The 18,051-nt window shown below is 44.8% G+C and overlaps 1 protein-coding gene across 4 annotated transcripts in view; it reads right to left on the bottom strand.

The window, feature by feature from the left end:
- Nucleotides 1-18,051, bottom strand: part of LOC111150776 (ral guanine nucleotide dissociation stimulator like 1) — a 161,808-nt gene that overhangs the window by 108,462 nt on the left and 35,295 nt on the right. The window contains exons 1-2 of one of the 4 annotated variants that reach the window (XM_022508369.1): nucleotides 13,538-13,616; nucleotides 12,382-12,492 (exon numbers count right to left, since the gene is read on the bottom strand). The exons of 1 other annotated variant lie outside the window; for it this stretch is intronic. In XM_022508369.1, coding sequence (XP_022364077.1) covers nucleotides 12,382-12,492; nucleotides 13,538-13,564 — 138 coding nt within the window. In that variant the 5' untranslated portion in view covers nucleotides 13,565-13,616. Of the gene's footprint in view, nucleotides 1-12,381; nucleotides 12,493-13,537; nucleotides 13,617-18,051 lie in introns of those variants that run through there. 2 more of the 4 variants (XM_022508371.1, XM_022508368.1) reach the window with 2 other exon arrangements.

The following is an 18,051-nucleotide window of genomic DNA, read 5'->3' as shown; positions in this document are numbered from 1 at the left end:
GCCTTCATCTCAGGTCGTGGTCCTGGGGTCCCAGGATCAAGCCCGGTGTTGGGCTCAGCGAGAGGCCTGCTTCTCCCTCTGCCCTTCCCCCTGCTCGTGTTCCCTCTCTTACTGTCTCTCTCTCCGTCAAATAAATAAAATCTTTTTAAAAATAATTAATTAAATCTAGCTTACTTATTCAATATTTTCCTTTTTGTTTCAAAAATGGGATTCACAATATTACCAAATGGCAAAAAAAAAAAGTCATAAAAATACATGTTTTATAATAGAGATAAGGCCAAACCATTTATAAGGTGCTTACTGGGTACCACATGTGGCTCAGACACGGAGTACAAAGATTGATTCAATGGGGTCCCCACCCCCGAAGCACACAAAGGAACAGGGCAAAGAGAAAAAAAATGAAAAATAAAAGGATATGTTGTGATGAGTGCTGTAATTGAGCTTTCGGTAAAGTGCTAAGGAGACCCAGATGAAAGGGTAATTATTCCAGAAGAGGGATCAGGAAGGGTAGAAGAGTAAGATGACATCTGAGCTGGGACTTGAAAGGTAAGTGGGAGTTCATCAGTCAATCAGGGAAGAGAAAAGCACTACAAGCTCATTCGGTGGCATAGGCAGTGACAGGAGGGTGACAGAGCTGCACAGAAACGTGGACATCACTAGGGATAATGAAACCGCCAACCCTGGGTTCTCCAGGAAGGGTATGGCTAATTCTCTTCTTGAAGACATAACCACATAGGGAGCTGGGGGGACAGATGGAAGGAACTCTTTTAACCCTTCATCAAGCCTGTTGCTGTAACTCTCAGTGCAACAAGGAGTTCCAGCTGGGACTGGGGGCTGAAATCAGAGCTGGTACCCAGAGGCACTCGCTGGCCCAGCCATCTGAAGTTGCACACGGGATAAAACCTCAAGCAGACACTAATTTGTGGACAGTCTAGGTCAACATTGGGTAGAAAGTCATTTCTTGTAAAGAATATTATAACCTTCCAACTCTAACCAAAGAATGTTCATGAAGAAACATCTGCATCAATTTTAAGTCCCTGAGAAACACTTCTGAGGGAGCACAAGGACCGCTGGTCCCTCCGGGATGCCCACAGCAGTAAGCTGGAGGAAAGCTGCTTCCTGGGCCTCAGCTGACCGTGGAGCCATGGCTCTGCATGTAGATGAACATGAAATGTGCTCCTCAAGTCGGTGCCCAAGTCAGTGCCCAAGAGTTCCTTCCTCCTTTAGCACCACACACAGAGTCAGCAGGTGCGGGCGGAAGTCAGTGTTCGTCAGTGACACTTAACGTGAGCAAAGCCCCCGCCTGCACCTTTGTACAAGAGACTTAGTTTTCATTTATAGCCCTGAGGACAAGGGTCAGTTAGCCCATAAGTCAGCTGAGAATAGGTGCTAGCGAGTATCTTGAGAGAATAGGAAAGGATCTTCAGAGGCTCAGGGGGAACCCTATATGAATAGAAGGAAGGTCAGCTTCATGGGCAAGCAGCCAGAGACCCTGAAGACTATTTTTAATTCAGAAGAAGGACAGGAAGGAACAGGAACAACAACAACAAAAAAGGAACTCACCCGGGAGAAATGGAAAGCAAGAAGGAAGTAACAGTAACAAGCAAATGGAAAGGAAGTGAGAAAAAAAAGATCTGAAAACTAAAATTGTATTCCTAACAGGGAAGCCAGGAACGCTGTAGGAAAAGGCTGAAAGAGGAGAAAAAACAGAAAGTAACAATAGGACTACTCAGAGGAAGTATTTTAAATGCCTACATCTTATGAGGGTCAGTATGGGTCGGCTGGTAACATTCTTGCCTCTGGCATTAGGTCATGAGTTCAAGTCCCACATCAGGATTTGGCCCCAAACCAAGCTTTGATTTTCCAACAGCTCTGGAAGGCTGGAAGCACTTTCCATTCCTTGGTGCATTAACTTTACCACCCTGCTCTGCACCAAATTAAAAGTACCAGAAAGAGAGGGTGAATCAAAGAAAACCAACAGCCATTATCTCAAAAACAAAAACAAAAACAAAACAAAACAAAGCAAAACAAAAAAACCATACTGGAGAGAATAAGGAAAGAAAGAGAAAGAAGAAAGTTTTCATCTGTAAGATTTTTTTTTTTTAAGTTTTATTTATTTATTTATTTATTTGACAGACAGAGATCACAAGTAGGCAGAGAGGCCGGCAGAGAGAGAGGGAGAAGCAGGCTCCTCGCTGAGTAGAGAGCCTGACGTGGGGCTTGATCCCAGGATCCTGGGATCATGACCCGAGCTGAAGGCAGAGGCTTTAACCCACTGAGCCACCCAGGCTCCCCTCATCTGTAAGATATTTACTGCATTTGTCTTTAGACTCATGAATATGGGGTATTTTTTTCCCCACATCCAATCTACAAAGAGAAGCCCTGCCTGCATTTTCAATGCACCTACAAATTAGGAATATCAATGGTGGTGGCAGAGGAAACACTACTCCTTGCTGAACATGAAGGTATCATTAGGTAAACAGCAGGTGGGGAGAAAAAAAATACAGAAAAGATTCTCTCTTGGATAAGAGAAGAAAGGGAGGACTAATGAACAGACCATTCGCCCATCAAGCACTTAGGTGGGGAGGAAAAAAAGAAATGACTTTAGGTTAAATAACAAGAAGAATACCCTTATATTTGTACAATAATTCACACATTAAAAAGTACTTTCGTACATTAACTCAGATGATCCTCACAAAACCTACAGGCAGAAGGAAAAGCAGGTATTTGCCCTACATCACCTGAAAGGAAAGCAAAGATTTAAAAGGTTGTGAGACAATCTGAAAGTTACAACTTCAGGAGCAAGTCAGCTCATTCCTAGTTTGGGGTTCAAGTACTACATTAGCTAATCGACGTGAGGTACAGTGAAAAATTTTTATCTTCATGTGAACTTATGAAATTTAATCCGGAACATGAAATTTATGGGGCAAGCTCAGCGGCCTGACATCCTAAGCTACGCCCGACAAAGAATGATTAGCATAATGCTTACCGCTGTAGAGATGTGGTTTCCTACCCTCCTGTTTTTCAGTTAGAAATAGCAAACATAATTTTTACGCAGTAAAATATTTTTAAGGCATTAAAATGAGCACAGCAACGAATTAACTCTATAGGAAAACTGGAGGAATTGAAAATGTGAAATGTTGGAGCCCAAGCAATAATGCCCTTCACGGTACAGGCGGCCAGATGGAGAAAACACAACAGATGTTGCTTCTGTCAAACAAGGATTACTGAACACTGCCATGGTCCTTCCTCCCAGATGTGCAAAAGGAGAAAGTGATGTCAGGAACATGCCTTAAGGCCTTGCTAAAGCTGTTTCTTACACAATGTGGTTTACCCCAGGCTCGGGGGACTCAGGTAAGAAAGGCACCCACGCTTCCACAAGGTTCCACAAGGTTCCACGGCCAAGTTCAAGAGAGGGCCCGGACAGTAAGGTCCTAAGGAGAGCCCCCACTCAGAGGGCGTCCCATATCCTAGGCACCGTGCCAAGCACCTTATATACATAATTCATTCACTCCCCCCAGTCTTTCCATCAGACGGAACTACTAGAATCCTCTCTACAAGTGCAAGTTTTGTAGCATCACAGCTCAAGCCCACACAGCTCACATGTGGCAAAGACGGGTTCTGAATTCAGGTCTGCCTGGCTCCAGAGCCCAGGCTCTCTCTTTTTCTATCGTTAACTGAAGGATAGCCGACATGCGATATTGCATTAGCTTCAGGTGTACAATACCATGATTTGGCAATTCTGTACATTTCGAAAATGCTCACCACAAAAAAAGTGTAGTGACCGTCTGTCCCCATACAGAGTTTTTACAATACGACTGACTAGGGGCTCTTCACCAGTGCCCTAGGACCTCCCTCAACCAGAGCTCGTGAGAAGGAAGAGCGACCAGAAGATGTCAGCCCCTGCCAAGGCTCCAACTGAGGAGAAAGAACCACGTGCTAATTCCCCAGCCCAGCCCTGATGGCGCTGGGCCTTGTCAAATCTTGGGGAAGTCATTTTTAAAATAGATATGCTCATTGTGTTGTGCCATTGGGAGGAGGCAACGTGGGGACAGAAGATAGCAAATGCTTTCTGTGTGCTTCACAAACTAACGCAATGCTTCCAATTTCCCGAGTTTTCTAGTTAGGAGTGCCCATTATCTCAGTAAATAATTTCAAGTGTTGCAATGTTAATTGGAAAAGTCATGACTATTAAGCATTTTAAGCCAATATCTAATCCAGTTTTGATTTTTTTATTTATATCCATTCAATGTTCTTTCGTTAGATAACAACTGTCTCCATTATTCTAGCCTCATCACCGGCAGTGACAGAAGCTATGGGCACGAGAAGGGCACAAAAGTAGGGGAAAGTGTTAGCAAGGGGCTTGTGAAGGGCCTCAGTTGACGCTTCTGACCAAAGATGTTCTACTTTTAGTGGAAAAGGTTTGGTTTTGGTTTTCCAGTTTTCTCTAGAATTATGAAACTGGAAGGACTCAGCCTTGGCTTCGCTTTTCTAAGCGAGGAGAATGGATATTTAAATCAGCAGGAAACGAAATAAAGGAAAAAGTTGAATTGCTCAATTCTTTGCTGAAAGGAGCAAACAAATAGAAAACGTCTGGGAAAGTTTACATGGGACAAGATTAACTGTGTGGAAACGAATTCAAATGAACAGCCTACAGATGGCACAAGCAATTAAATGCTGGAAAATGTAGGGTAATGAGTCTGTGAGGAGGGAAAAATATACAGAACCACCGACAACACACGATCCCACCCCCAGGTACCACTGTTAGTACCCTTAGAAGTCCCATACTACAGGACATGAAGGAGAAGTTGGCCGGTGGGAGCAAGCTAGGCAGGAACCCTACCCTCAGAACACAATACACAGCCACATCTGTGGAAAAGCACAGGTATTTCTGCAAAAGGATCAGCAATAAATGACGTGAGCCTCTCTCTTCACAAGACTGACTGAGATTCTCCAAGGCGGAGTCTTCCTCCTCATGTTGGAAGCCTGCCCTACCTTTATTCCTTCCTCCCTCTCTCTTTTTACTCTTTTTTAAACTGAAGACGGTTCCTAGACAGTGCGAGTGAATCACAAAAATGACACAATGAAGAGAAAACAAGCAAATCATGACAAAGTCAGGCTTTGAATAATTATATAGAAGAGGCCACGGAGTGACATTCCAAAGATGCGGGAAATCCTAAAAAGTAAAATGTGAAAAGACATCTTAACGCAGGCTCTGTGTGTGTGTGTGTGTGTGTGTGTGTGTGTGTGTGTAAGAGAGAAAGATTTTTTTCTTTTACATGAGTGGAATTCGCAATCAGACTGAGCCTCCAAGACCAGAAATGCAGGGAACCAAGACAAACAGTGTCAGAGAGGGGTTAAAGACAGCGAAGGCGGAGAGGAAAAAGGCCAAGACACCCAACCATAAAATTTCTTGTGTCTCTAACATGACAATTATAAGTTTAACTGCTGTTGTCTAAAATACAGCTCTATAATCATAGTCCTGTGGGTCCCATATTTACTCTCTCTCTGTGGCCTACAGATTTAATTTGTTTAGTTTGTAGGGAAACAGAAGACTTAGAAAGAAAGAAAGAGAGAGAAAGAAAAAAAAAAACCCACCAGCTCTTCAAAGGTTCTCTGGAATCTGAGAACCACGCACAGCTTGCGGCCTACTCATGGTGAGCCTGAGGTCGGGTCTCTGGACGTGACTTATCAGGCACGCCGGGGTCTGGTTATTCTGCAGGGCCTTCTGACAAGAAAGGAGGCATCTGCTAGCATATACACGAGGAAGGCTGACTGGAAGTCCCCAGGACATTTCACCCAGGGAGCACAGGGTGATGCGGGTCCCAGAAGGCCCAGTTTTGACAAGCTCTTTGAAGCCAGGGTGCCAAGATCCTCGCCTACCAGGCCTCCCATCCCCCACTCCCACCCTCCTCCTTCCTTGACTGCCATCCCCCCACCCCACCCTCTGTTCTGCTGCCATTCAGGTCCTTGTCCCTTTCCTCATGTCACCTCCATGTTCGCCTCCTCCCCCTCCCACGTCCCAGTCTGTCCTTCGAAGCGCGTCCACCCCTCAGGGGTCAGTCATCTTGCTAAAATGCAGATCTGGCCATGCCATTCTGCCTGAAGCCCTTCTGTGACTACCCAGCATTCAGGACAGAGTAAAACCCATAGCTTAGCATTCTGGACTCCCAGGGACATGACTGAACCCTTCTCTCTAGCCTCTTTTCCTGTCACCTTCCCACCAGGCGTCCTTCCCTCTTCCCTACACTGAGCCCTCATAGTGCTCTCACCTCCGGCCTCCATGCTTTCCCCCACCCTGTGCTGACTGGAAAGCCTGCCTCCAGCGCCCACACCTCCTTTAACTCCTACTCATCTGTCAACTCAACTCTTCACTAAAGAGCCCTCTCTTCCAGGCAGCCTTCCTGGAGTACCCACTCCCCCCTTACCACCTAATTTACATGCCCTCCTCTGGGGCTCCCCTAGCACACAGATTCCTCACATGGCACTGATCATACACACCTCAATATACTATAATCAGTTTACATTTCTGTCTCCCCTACTCCCTGTAGGTTCCTTCAGAACGACTTGTGTTTCGTTTTGTCTTGGATTCCCAAGACTTAACATGGTGCTTGGCATAATGTCGGTTTTGGATGAATAAAGGAATGCTATCGAAGGCAACGTTAGCTGACTCAAACACAGATGACAGAATCCCACAAACGGACAAGGAGCAGCCGTGAGGAAGTTCATACTGGATGTGTTTACTAGCAAAGGACCCCAGAAACTGCCAAAAACTCCAGACTCCAAATCAACTCTGGAGATAGCCACACCCATCAGCAAAAGACATGAGCTAGCTGAGCCTTTCTAGTGGAGTGAAGCCACATTTGGTATCTTCCCCCATTTAACCATAACTTTCCTTGCTCTATTTACAGAAATCTTTTTTTTTTTTTTCATATCATGAGATATATCATGGTATACCATGGTAGAAATGTTAATGTCTTACTCAATTCAGCTTATTATTGTATATTTTAACTTAAAATGTGTAAGATAGTCACTACAAGATTTTAATTATTTAGAAGGGGGAGGTGTAAAAGGAACATACGCTATGGACGAAGGAAACAAATAAGTAGGATAGGGCAGGGACAAATTCCAGCGAGGCACTCAAGGAGAAAAGCATAGTATTGACCGTATTGCCCTCCTTTTCTTTCTAAATTGAAAACATCACTAAACTTTCTCTTTATAATTTCACAGAAATAAGAATAAGATGTGTTTATAAGACTGATTTAACAGAATGTATACTTTAAGCATACAGAGTCAACGTACTCTTACATTTGTACTATCATGTATGTGACAAGGGTAGACACGTATTTGGAATTCAGCTGAGTTGTCCCCGAATTGCTGAACTGAACTGGATATTCTTAATTACAGACTGAATATCCCTGACTCAGATCCCAATGGATTTTACAAGAAATGAAAGGATCCAACACCGTAAGGATATCTTGGGCACTTGAAACTGACATCTTCTCGACTGGTACAAGCTACCATATTAGCAGATAATTTCAGAAACATGTTCCCAAGGTCAAAAAGAAAAAGATCAGTTGATTTGGCTACAGATGGCTGATAATTTTGAAAGTGACTTTCTAAAGCCTAAATCCAACATTCTGATAGACAGGAATAATGCAACCCAAAGGCCTGTTTTCCTAGATGAAAACAAGGATGACCAACTATAAACTAAGGGCTCCTCTAGGGCTTAGTTCCTTACCATTCTAAAATCCCGCTCCTGAGCTTTCCAACCACGCATATTTATAATGCTTGCCAACACTTTTTAACTCATGCATTGCCTTTCTTTCTTCAACATTCAGCAGTGAGACAAGTACAATAGGGTCTCTTGCTTTTGAAAGGTACTGGGGAAGTGTCTCGTTAATTCACTGCTGTGAATTTTTTTCTTAAAACGAATAATCACTACCTTTGTTTGTGCCCCGCTTTGTTCCGGAAAGAATGCAAGATAGCTATAATCATCACCTAATTGATTTTTCCTGCTCCCACACACCCCTCCTCTTCTTTATAAGCTAACATCTTCATGCTGATTGTGTTTTAAATGCGGAGCAACCACACATTCATGTGTATTAAGACAATATTAGTGTCCCAGAAAGGAAGGAAGCTGGATCCATTTATTCAACACACACTGAGTTTCTGCCAACTAGATGGCCACCGTTCCCACATCACCAAGTTAGCAGTCTAGTGAGGGATAGAAGCAAATAACCAGATAATTACAACAGAGTGAGCTGAACGTATGACAGAGAAATAGAGAATGCTTATGGAACCTGGAGAAGAGGCATCTCCTCCAGACTTGGGAGATCAGAGAAGCTTCCCATAAGTAAAGTAGGTGAAAACTTGAGGAACCATAGACTATTTGAAGGTAATATGATAGCAACGCCACCAAAACACCAGATAGAGTCAATTCACATAGTGTATCCAGTGAGAGTCAACTTCTCCATCCAGATGGGACAAGTGGTCACGTCGTTACTGTACCCATACAACTCACGGACTGGCCACAATTCATCCCAAACACTAGGTTCTGTAATGGGATTCCAGTTCTCTTTATTTCTAAATATATTCTGCTTTCTCCTGTCCTGGTTCACTAATTTTACCAGCCTCCCAACTATCAAGCATTTCAACTCAACCCAACCAGGGCCTATGTGGGAGACAGAGTGATAGGTAGAAGACACAGGGAAGGGAGGAACAGGGGCCCCACCTCAAAGACCACATAACCACAGAAGCATAAAACTGAGAGAAGCCACATGGCCACGCCCCACAAACCTTGCTGCGTCGCACTAGCGCTTACCAATGCTTCTTGCGAAACAAATGTCCCCACTTTGAATTTATCTTAGGTTGGACACATTTCTCTGTACCCTCCATCTCTTATAGTCCAAAGACAGCAGACTGGGCTCCTGACCCCAAAGCCCCTTCCCTAACGGTTGGATCTTCAACCTCTGTCCATGTGAGTATTCTTCCTAAAATGGTACATTTTATGACTCCAGAGAATATGGATGTTTTCTTAAATCATCTCTCTATATCACTGTCAATATAAAACCCAACACTGAGGCCAAAGAAAAATAACAAGCTTTGACCATTTGCCCTTCCAGAAATCACTGGCCATTCTACAAGCTGACTGAATGGTTGGATGGAATTACTTGTTAATGCCCCTTCCAATCTGGGGACTTCATGATCCTACGACATAACCGCAGTCATTTCTCCTTGAGGGCTAGGAAAAGTTGTCCCAGTCTAAGAAGTTATTGTAAAGGGAGAATCAGGTCAGTATTTCAATAATATTTGGCTTTTCAAAGTTTGCCCAACATAACCTCACTGTTAACAGGTAAAGCCACAGCTGCACAGAGAAGAAAATGCAGCCTGGGCCATACTCAGTTGTATATTTTACAACCAAAGGTGGAGGGTTTTACTTCAAAAGATCAATGAAACACAAAATGTAACAAGCAAATAGTAAAAAAAAGAATGTTCTAAATGTTTTGGATTGTATGATACTTCCCGTCCAAGGATGTGTAATTATTTTTACTATCCTTTCCAAATTGAATCTTCATTACATGTTGAGATCTCAGTAGCAGAAAATTCAAAACTTGTACTCAGGCTTTAAGGCGTTTTGAAAAAGCCTTACGGACCTGTAGTGAGAGCTATGCCCACCCTCGTGCGCTGCATAACCTCATACATTTCTTTGGGGCTCCACACCTGACACACCCAAAATGGAGACTATCTAACTAAGATACAGATCTTCACAACAAATGTCTCGATTTGTGGGTCAAACTATCATTCAGGGTATCAAAAAGAGAAAGCCCCACCACTCAAGTCCTGTGGCAGGTGTTGCATCTAGGCAAAAAGTACGCCCCATGCATCCCTGGTCTTCTGAGCCAATGTTTTCTTCCACGCTCATGGAAACAGCCAGAAGGTTCCAGGCAGTTCCTGACAGCAAGGAACTAACCAACTGGATTTGAATCCAACCTCTACCACCTCCTAGCTGTGTGAATCTGGCAAGCAATTTAACCTCTCTAGGCATTAGTTTCTTTATGTGGGGGAAAAAAAAAAAAGATAATCACAACACCACCTTCCTTACAGGATTACTGACATATTTCAGTAATACCCTCACCTCCCCTCAATCTCTAATTCACACTAAAACCAGTTGCTTTGGAGAATTTTGAAAGGGCTACTGGAATGTAGGAAAACAAATATGGAGAAGCCACTCGGTCCTAAAAAGAAGGGTTTTGTAATTACTATGGCTCAATTGGTTGAGTCACATTTAATTAAGTCTGGAATTTCCAAGGACAAAAAACAGAGCTTCCCAACAGGACACCTATGACAAGAAAACAAGTAGGATTAGAGTTGGAAAGTTCCTAACAACATGCTCTTGAGGGCTGGGGTGGTGGCCACAAATCACTTTGTGGCACTAGAAGGGAAGAGACAGATTCTTCCACCAACCAGAAGAAATCTTTACATGTTGTCCTCCCTCTCAATATCTCAGCTCTGCTGCTAAGCCCAGGTGAACCAACTATGAACTCTGTATAAATCTGCGAACACCGAGAGCGGGAAGAGAAAAGAGGCCGAGTCCAGCAAATAGAACAGTCAATGAGAATCATGAAATACCTGTGAACATCTCAAAGAGCCACACTTTGTGGTTTGGGGCCTATAGAGTTAACCCCTCCGTTTCCCCATGACTTCTCCATTCATGGCTGCTGTGTTGGCTAAAAACTAAAACTGTCACCCAAGCAACATCAGTGTCCTTAGAAAGAGAGGAACAACTCAGCATCAGGGAACGTAATGACCCTTTCCGAGGCAGCTGGTTTAGAACTTGTGAATCATTGTGAAACACCAAAACAGGCCAAACCACATCAACACCACAGTCAAATAAAATGCATAGACAGCCGCCCAAAACAAAGGGGTGACTCGTCAGAATTCTGGATCTGCCTTCCTTCCCTATCAGGTCTGCTGGGGATGCACATGATGTGCCTGAAAGTCCTACTCAGAGGAAAGGACCTGGTTGATAAGTGAAGGGCTCCGATTTTCAAAGGAAAGATCCCTGCCCTTCCCGGCCACACCCTGCAGATGTCACCAAAAGGTGACAGCCCTCGTGGGTGGTACCTCGGCCCTAAGTACAGAGAAGGAAACGCCTGAGTTGAGGCAGCTGGATAAGCCCAGAGCAGCGAAGGCCTGTGTCAGCAGAACAGCGGACCCAGCAGCAGTCCCCACTGCAAACCATCCTGCCCAAAACTCGGGACACACAGGTTACATGTTGCCTCTAGTCTCCACGTGAGGCCCTGGGCAGTTTTGTTTCCTGTCTGCCTTCACACCCTCCCTTTGAATCTGTTCAAGCACTAAATTCTGGGAGAGGCAAAGCCAGTGAAGATTGAACACAAGTGCATAATCATCACCGCCTTCCAGTCCATCCCCTATGAAGCCTGAGTGTGGCTCGAATGAGGCCAGGTGAAACCACACTCCATCCCCTCTCTTCAGCCCACCCCGATTTTCTTTCTCAAGGCTCTCTGTGTCACCTCTCACTGCTGAGGATTCCTTCTATCTCCAGATCGAGAATTCCTTCGTTCTTCCACATGTTGGTATCTGCCCAAGGAGTGATCCTGTCACTAAGCTTTCCACTTCTCCCCAGGATGTGTTGAAGGAGCCACTAGGTGATAACAGATAAGTCACATGATCCCAACCAAGATTTCAGAACCTCGGTGGAAAAAGTCCTGTTTATGGAAGCAGTGTTTCTCCAAAGACCCAACATTCTGTGCGCGCTACACATGAAATCGTGGGCACGATACATGCATTTGTCTCCTCACCGGCTGCAGAGAAGACGTAAAAATGGGAAATCTGCCACCACCACCACCACCCTCCCCCCACCGAAAGAAGATAGGCAGATCCCGAATGGTCTGTCTCTGTCTCCTGAGCATTCTGGGTACTTGGTGAAGGTACAGAAGCAGAGGGGCTGTCAGCATCAGTAGGGGGAGGACGGAGAGAGAAAAGGGTGCCATCTGGGCCAGAGTGCTTATGGTTCTTGTCTAACAGAGAGAATACTGCTTTCTGGTCCTGTTACTGCGTGTCACCTTCTGCCACGCCACCCCCACTCTGTTTGCCAAAGACCTCAAGATGTTTCTAAAAGGTTCTGAATTATTGACAAACCGAGGGAAGATGCTTTGGAAAACATTAAGTACAAAAACAGACCTGTACAGCTAGTGCAAACACTCGGTCATTGGCAGTTTCCTTTTTAAGGCCAAAAGAGGAGAAGGAGGAGAAGAAGAAGGAAAAGAAAAGCCTGCCTCTGCTAAATAATGATGATATTCACAGAACAACAGACACTGCAACTCCGAAGTTCACAGTCTCTCCGGCTTTACTCACCCCTAGCCATCTTGCTCCTTTATTGGCAGCCTGTTGAATCTGGACTCTTTTGAGGGTGACATGGTAAACAGCGCCTTCCTCTACCTCTTCACCCCAGTCCTGAATCGAGCTCTGCCAGGGGATGGGATAAAGAGAAAGAAAAAGAGTATTTTTTTTCCTCTCCGCTAACCACCATCTATCCCAGTGGCTTTCCGGCTTACACCAGCACTCAGGGCACAAGATGGGTTGTTCAAAATAAATACTACAATCAGAGCAACACAAGACATATTGCGATAAAGGGAATGCTGAAATGTTCTTGGCTCCCCGTCCTTTCCCATGGTATCAGGATCCCCCGACTTTTCCATGTAGTTCTTTTTCCTAGACTCACTCACGTATCTTAGGGTTTGGGGTTTTTGTTTTTGTTTTTTTAAGTCTCCCCCCCCCCCTTCCTTAAGACACTGTGATTTACTCCTGGTTAACTCTCCCCACCCTCCCCCAGCCCCACATAAGTTGAAGGAAAAATCATTCGTTGGTAGAAAGAGTCGGTACTACTTTTATAATGGCTCAGTTATTTGAGCATACTACATTTCAAACTCAGGCACAAACAAGTGTTTAAAATGCCAAGAGTCCTCTCTCCTTTGGAAGTGAAATGCTTCCCGTGTCTTTTTCTCCTCTTGCTACGTTGGGACCCAAAGAGTTATTAGCGCGGTCGGGGGGTTAAAAAGTTTTTATTTCCGTAAAATAATCTGGCAAGTGAAATTAAAGGGGAAAAAAAAAAAAGGCAACACAGCATCACGCAACTGCAAGTAAAACGCGTGCGGCGACCGCCGGGATTTCCACGTCCGCAGCTCAACCTGAAGTCGTGTTAAAGAGCCGCTGGGACGCAGAGGCGCTCCCGGGGCCACCCCGCCTAACAGTTCCCTGTCCTGAAAAGTTTTCTTTTCCCCGCAAACATCTGCCCCAGACACACCAAAGGCTCCTGGCGAGAAAGTCAGTGTGGATGAAAGGGAGGAGACAACGCGGAGAGGAAGGCATACAAAGCAGAGCGAGAAAGCCTCGGCTCCCGAGCAGGGGGTCGGATGGCTCCGTCCGCTCCGAGGAGTCCAAACACGCCCAGAGAAAGCGGGAGAAGATTCCCCAGCAGAGAAGCCTCGGGAGAAGGCAGAGCTCTCGTTACCATTTTAGCTTGCCAAAGCAATTTCATTCTCAGTTTTCTCTCCGGTCCGCGGCCGCGGCATCGTGCGCCCTGCTCCCCGGTGCCCACGCAGTGTCGGCCCGCTCGGCCGCGGCGCCCCCAGCCCACCGCCCGCGCAGCCGCCGCGCCCCGAGCGAGCACAGACCCGCGCGCTGCCCCCGCCGCCGCCGCCGCCGCCGCCGCCGGTGCGCGCGACTCGGGCCACAAAGGGAGCGCGGCGAGCGAGGGCGCCGCAGACTCCTCCCCGCGCCGCTCCGCCGCTCCGTGATGTCAGGCTTTCCTGTTTGTGCTCCGAGCACACTCTCCTTTGCTCAAATCCCGTGCATCAAGTGAGCGGGCAATAGTTTCTCCAGCTCCGAAGGCGATCGGGACACAACCCTTTCAAGGTGCTCGGGTTTCCTGGATGGTCACCAGGTGCCGAAAAGGGACCGGGTGCGGTATGGGGTTGGGGAGGATCCAAGTGTGTGTCTTCTTCCTTTGCTAAGAGATAAAGGGGGAGGGGGCAGTGCCAAAAGGATGGTCGGAGAGGGTCGGGAAAACTTTTGTTGCCTCCTGAATTTAGATTAAATCAGAGCAGTCCTCCAAGCCAGGAAGTTTTTCATTAGGACAAAAAAGAAGTGGTCGGAGGATATTCCAAAACCCATGCCCGGCGGCCGTCCCGCTCCTGCATCAGCATGCAGCCAACAGGAAATTGCTCTGGACTTTTTTCTACCACCCATTATGATAAAGCTCGTCCGTAGTAACCGGCCACTGTGGGTGGGAAGGGGCGAAGCAGGAAAGGGTTTTACTGGGACTAACAGCCTGGAAAGTGGGCCATCACTGGCCCCGGAGGTTGTGTGAATCTTAGTGAGACAGCCATGGTTGAGTTTTCCTACTGAGGGGACATAGCGGGATAACAACAGCAAGGAAAGAGCCCTTCGTGAGATTGCCCGAGGGAGTTTTGTCATAACAGATCGATCTGCCACCAGGACCAAAGATTATAACAACTTCTAGAACCCATCTTAATAAACCAACAGCACGTCACCAAATGATAATGTAGTCACACTTCGGCACATGACAGAATTCCACACCAGTTACAAGAAACTTTAGAGTTCATGTCTGTAATACTATCCCCCCTAATTGGCCTCAATCACCTTTAAATTTGTTTTTAAAGACCTCTCACTAATTGCCATGCTAAGGCATAAGGCTAGGATTTGGTTCTTGATAAATAGATCATGAGCTGAAAAGCTAGAGAATCCTGTGTACTCCTCTTCCCAGAAAAGCAGAATAAATGACAGCGAGGGCACATCGAGGAAAGGCAAAAGGATTTTGGACACTTGAGACCATCTTGAAGTAACTCGGCCAAGTTTCCCTCAGACAACCAGAACTACCCTACTCAGTAACTGTGGAGAGAGTGCATACTCTTTTTATAAAACCAAAGTGGTTGTTTCTATAACTTAAAAAGTAAAAGCACATAGACTAGATCCTCCTGTGATCACCAGGGCAGAGTGTCCCCAGTGCCTAGAGGAAAATGATGTGGCGGCCCTACCCTTCCCCTCCTTAAGCCATTCCCCTGGCCCACCCCTAGAGGACCTGCCTAATCAGTGATCTCAAAGACCACAAGATGCACCTGAGCACAGTTAAGCAACCCTCAAGATTAACTTCATCACTACTCTAACCCAAATTGGGGCTGTAAATTTGGAGACTACCGAAAATTTTTCACCTCAGGGGTATCAGGTAGTTTCTCAGCTCCGCCCCTCACAGGAAGCCTTCCCAGACAGAGCAGCTTACAGCTCGCAAGGCCTCTCTCATCACCCTCTCTTCTACTCCACCAGCTCCCTGGCTGGCCACCTGGTGTATAAAGGGGAAACACGGGCTTCAAGGCAAGTGGATCCAGCTTCAGATCCACACTTACACTAAGACTGAAGTTGGGCGTGGGGCGCCTGGGCCAGCCCAGTCAGTTGGGCATCTAACTCTTGGTTTCCACTCTGGCAGTGGTCTCAGGGTCTTGGGATCGAGCCCACATCCGGTTCTGTGCTCAACCTGGAGTCTGCTTGGGATTCTCTCTCTCCTCTCCCCAACTCCCTGCACTCTCTCTCGCTCTCTCTCTCTTCAAATAAATAAATAAATCTTTTTTTTTTTTAAGAGTGAACTTGGCTGCTATCTACCTGAGCGTTAGTTTCCTCATCTGTAAAATGGGACAAACATCTATCTCATAAGTTTGAAGAAGGAGTAAATGAAAAATGTATGCAAATTATCAGATGGTAAGTGATCAAAAAAGTTCCATTCCCGTATCATTGCACTCCTCCCAAACTGTATTTTCCCAAACTCACTGAAAAGTTGTGTATGTATGCAATGTGGGGAACTCTGAAATCATGTCTTCTTACTAAATTACATTATAATTTCAGAGAGGTCTTCCAGGAATAACTGTTTGTATTCATACTTGATAATGTGTATGTGATTTTGCTCAATGCTGAACCACACACCCACCCACACACACACACACACACTCAGGTCTAGTTATACTAAATAGTGCAATCAAGTGTTGTATTTTAAATTTTTAAAATATTCATTTAAAAATATTTCACCTGTAGGCAGCTCAGACAGTATGACCTTGTTACACATACCTTTGGGTTAAAATACTCCTGGCCAATATGTGGGAAGGATAAACCAGTTAGCCATTTATAATTAAGTTTGAATTTATTTACCAGATTACCTTGCCTATGACCTAGCATGGTCCTAAGAGGACAGGTCAAGTTCTGTTAAAAAGGAGATCAGCAATGTTTTGTAATCTTCAGTGTACAAGTCTTTCATCTCTTTGGTTTAGTTTATTCCTAAGTTTTTATTCTTTTTGATGCTATTGTAAATAGGATTGATTTCTTAATTTCACTTTCGGATTGTTCATTGTTAGGGTATAGAAATGCAATCGATTTTTTATATTTAGTTTTGCATCCTGCAACTTTAATAAATTCACTTATTAGTTCTAACAGTTTACTTGTGGACATAAATAAATGAAAAGACACTTTGTTTTCATGGATTTGAAGGCTTAATACTGTTAAAATATCCATGCTTACCCCATGCAATCTACAGATTCAATGCAATTCCTAACAAAACTACAATAGCATTTTTTACAGAAATAGAAAAAAAAATCCTAGATTCATATGGAACCACAAAGGATACTGAAGAGCCAAAGCAATCTTGAAAAAGAACAAAGTTGGAAGTGTCCCAGTTTCTGATTTCAAAATAAATTACTAGGCTATAGTAATTAAAGCAGCATGGAACTGGCATACTGACAGACAAAAAAATAAAACAATGGAACCTAAACACCCAGAAATAAACCCAAACTATACAGTCAACTGCTCTTTGACAAGGGTGCCAAGAATAAATAGTTTGGGAAGGGACGGTCTCTTCAAAAATGGTACTGGGAAAACTGGATATCCACCAAATTCCTAGAATACATAGGGGGAGGGCGCCTGGGTGGCTCAGTGGGCTAAAGCCTCTGCCTTTGGCTCAGGTCATGCTCCCAGGATCCTGGGATTGAGCCCCACATTGGGCTCTCTGCTCAGCGGGAACCCTGCTTCCCTTCCTCTTTCTCTCTGCCTGCCTCTCTGCCTGCTTGTGACCTCTGTCTGTCAAATAAATAAATAAAATCTTAAAAGAAAAAAAAAGAATACATAGGGGGAAAGCTTCATGACATTGGTCATGGCATTGAGTTCGTGACTATGACACCACAAGTATAGGCAACAAAAGCACAAATAGCTGAGCAAGACTAGATCAAGTTCAAAAGCTTCTACACAGCAAAGGAAAACAATCAACAGAGTTAAAAGGCAACATACCAAATGGGAGAAAATATCTGCAAACAACATATCAGATAGGAGTTAATATCCATAACATATAAGGAATTTCTACAATGCAACAGAAAAAAAAGGACACACCAAGCAAACAAATAAAATAACCCAATTTAAAAATGGGCACAGAATGAATAAACATTTCTCCAAAGAAGAGATACAAATGGCCCAGAGGTACACGAAAAGATGCTTACTGTGCCTGATCATCAGGGAGATGGAAATCAAAACCACAATAAGATATCACGTCACAACTGTAAAGGATGGCCATTATAAACAAACAAACAAAAAAATGTTAGCTAGGATATGGAGGGAAGGGAAACCTTGAACACTGGTGGTAGGAATGTAAATTGGCAGAGTCATTACGGAAAAGAGTTCCAAGTTTCCTTGATAAACTAAAAATAGAACTGCCTCATGAGCCAGCAATCCCACCTCTGCGCATTCATCCAAAACAACTGAAACAAGGATCTCGAAGAGCTCCCTGCATTTCCATGATCACTGCGGTACTGTTCATAATAGCTGAGACTTGGAGGCCACCTAACTGTCCATCAATGGATGAACAAATAAAGGAAATGTGCTACGGACACACCTAAAGTGGAATATTATTCACCTTTAAAAAAGAAGGAAATCCTGTCATATGCGTACTCTACGGATGGACCTCGAAAGCATAAT

This window comes from Enhydra lutris, unplaced genomic scaffold, assembly GCF_002288905.1.
Source record: "Enhydra lutris kenyoni isolate GAN:26980312 unplaced genomic scaffold, ASM228890v2 scaffoldscaffold24, whole genome shotgun sequence".
NCBI lineage: Eukaryota > Metazoa > Chordata > Mammalia > Carnivora > Mustelidae > Enhydra > Enhydra lutris.
This window is presented reverse-complemented; position numbering and strand designations above follow the sequence as displayed.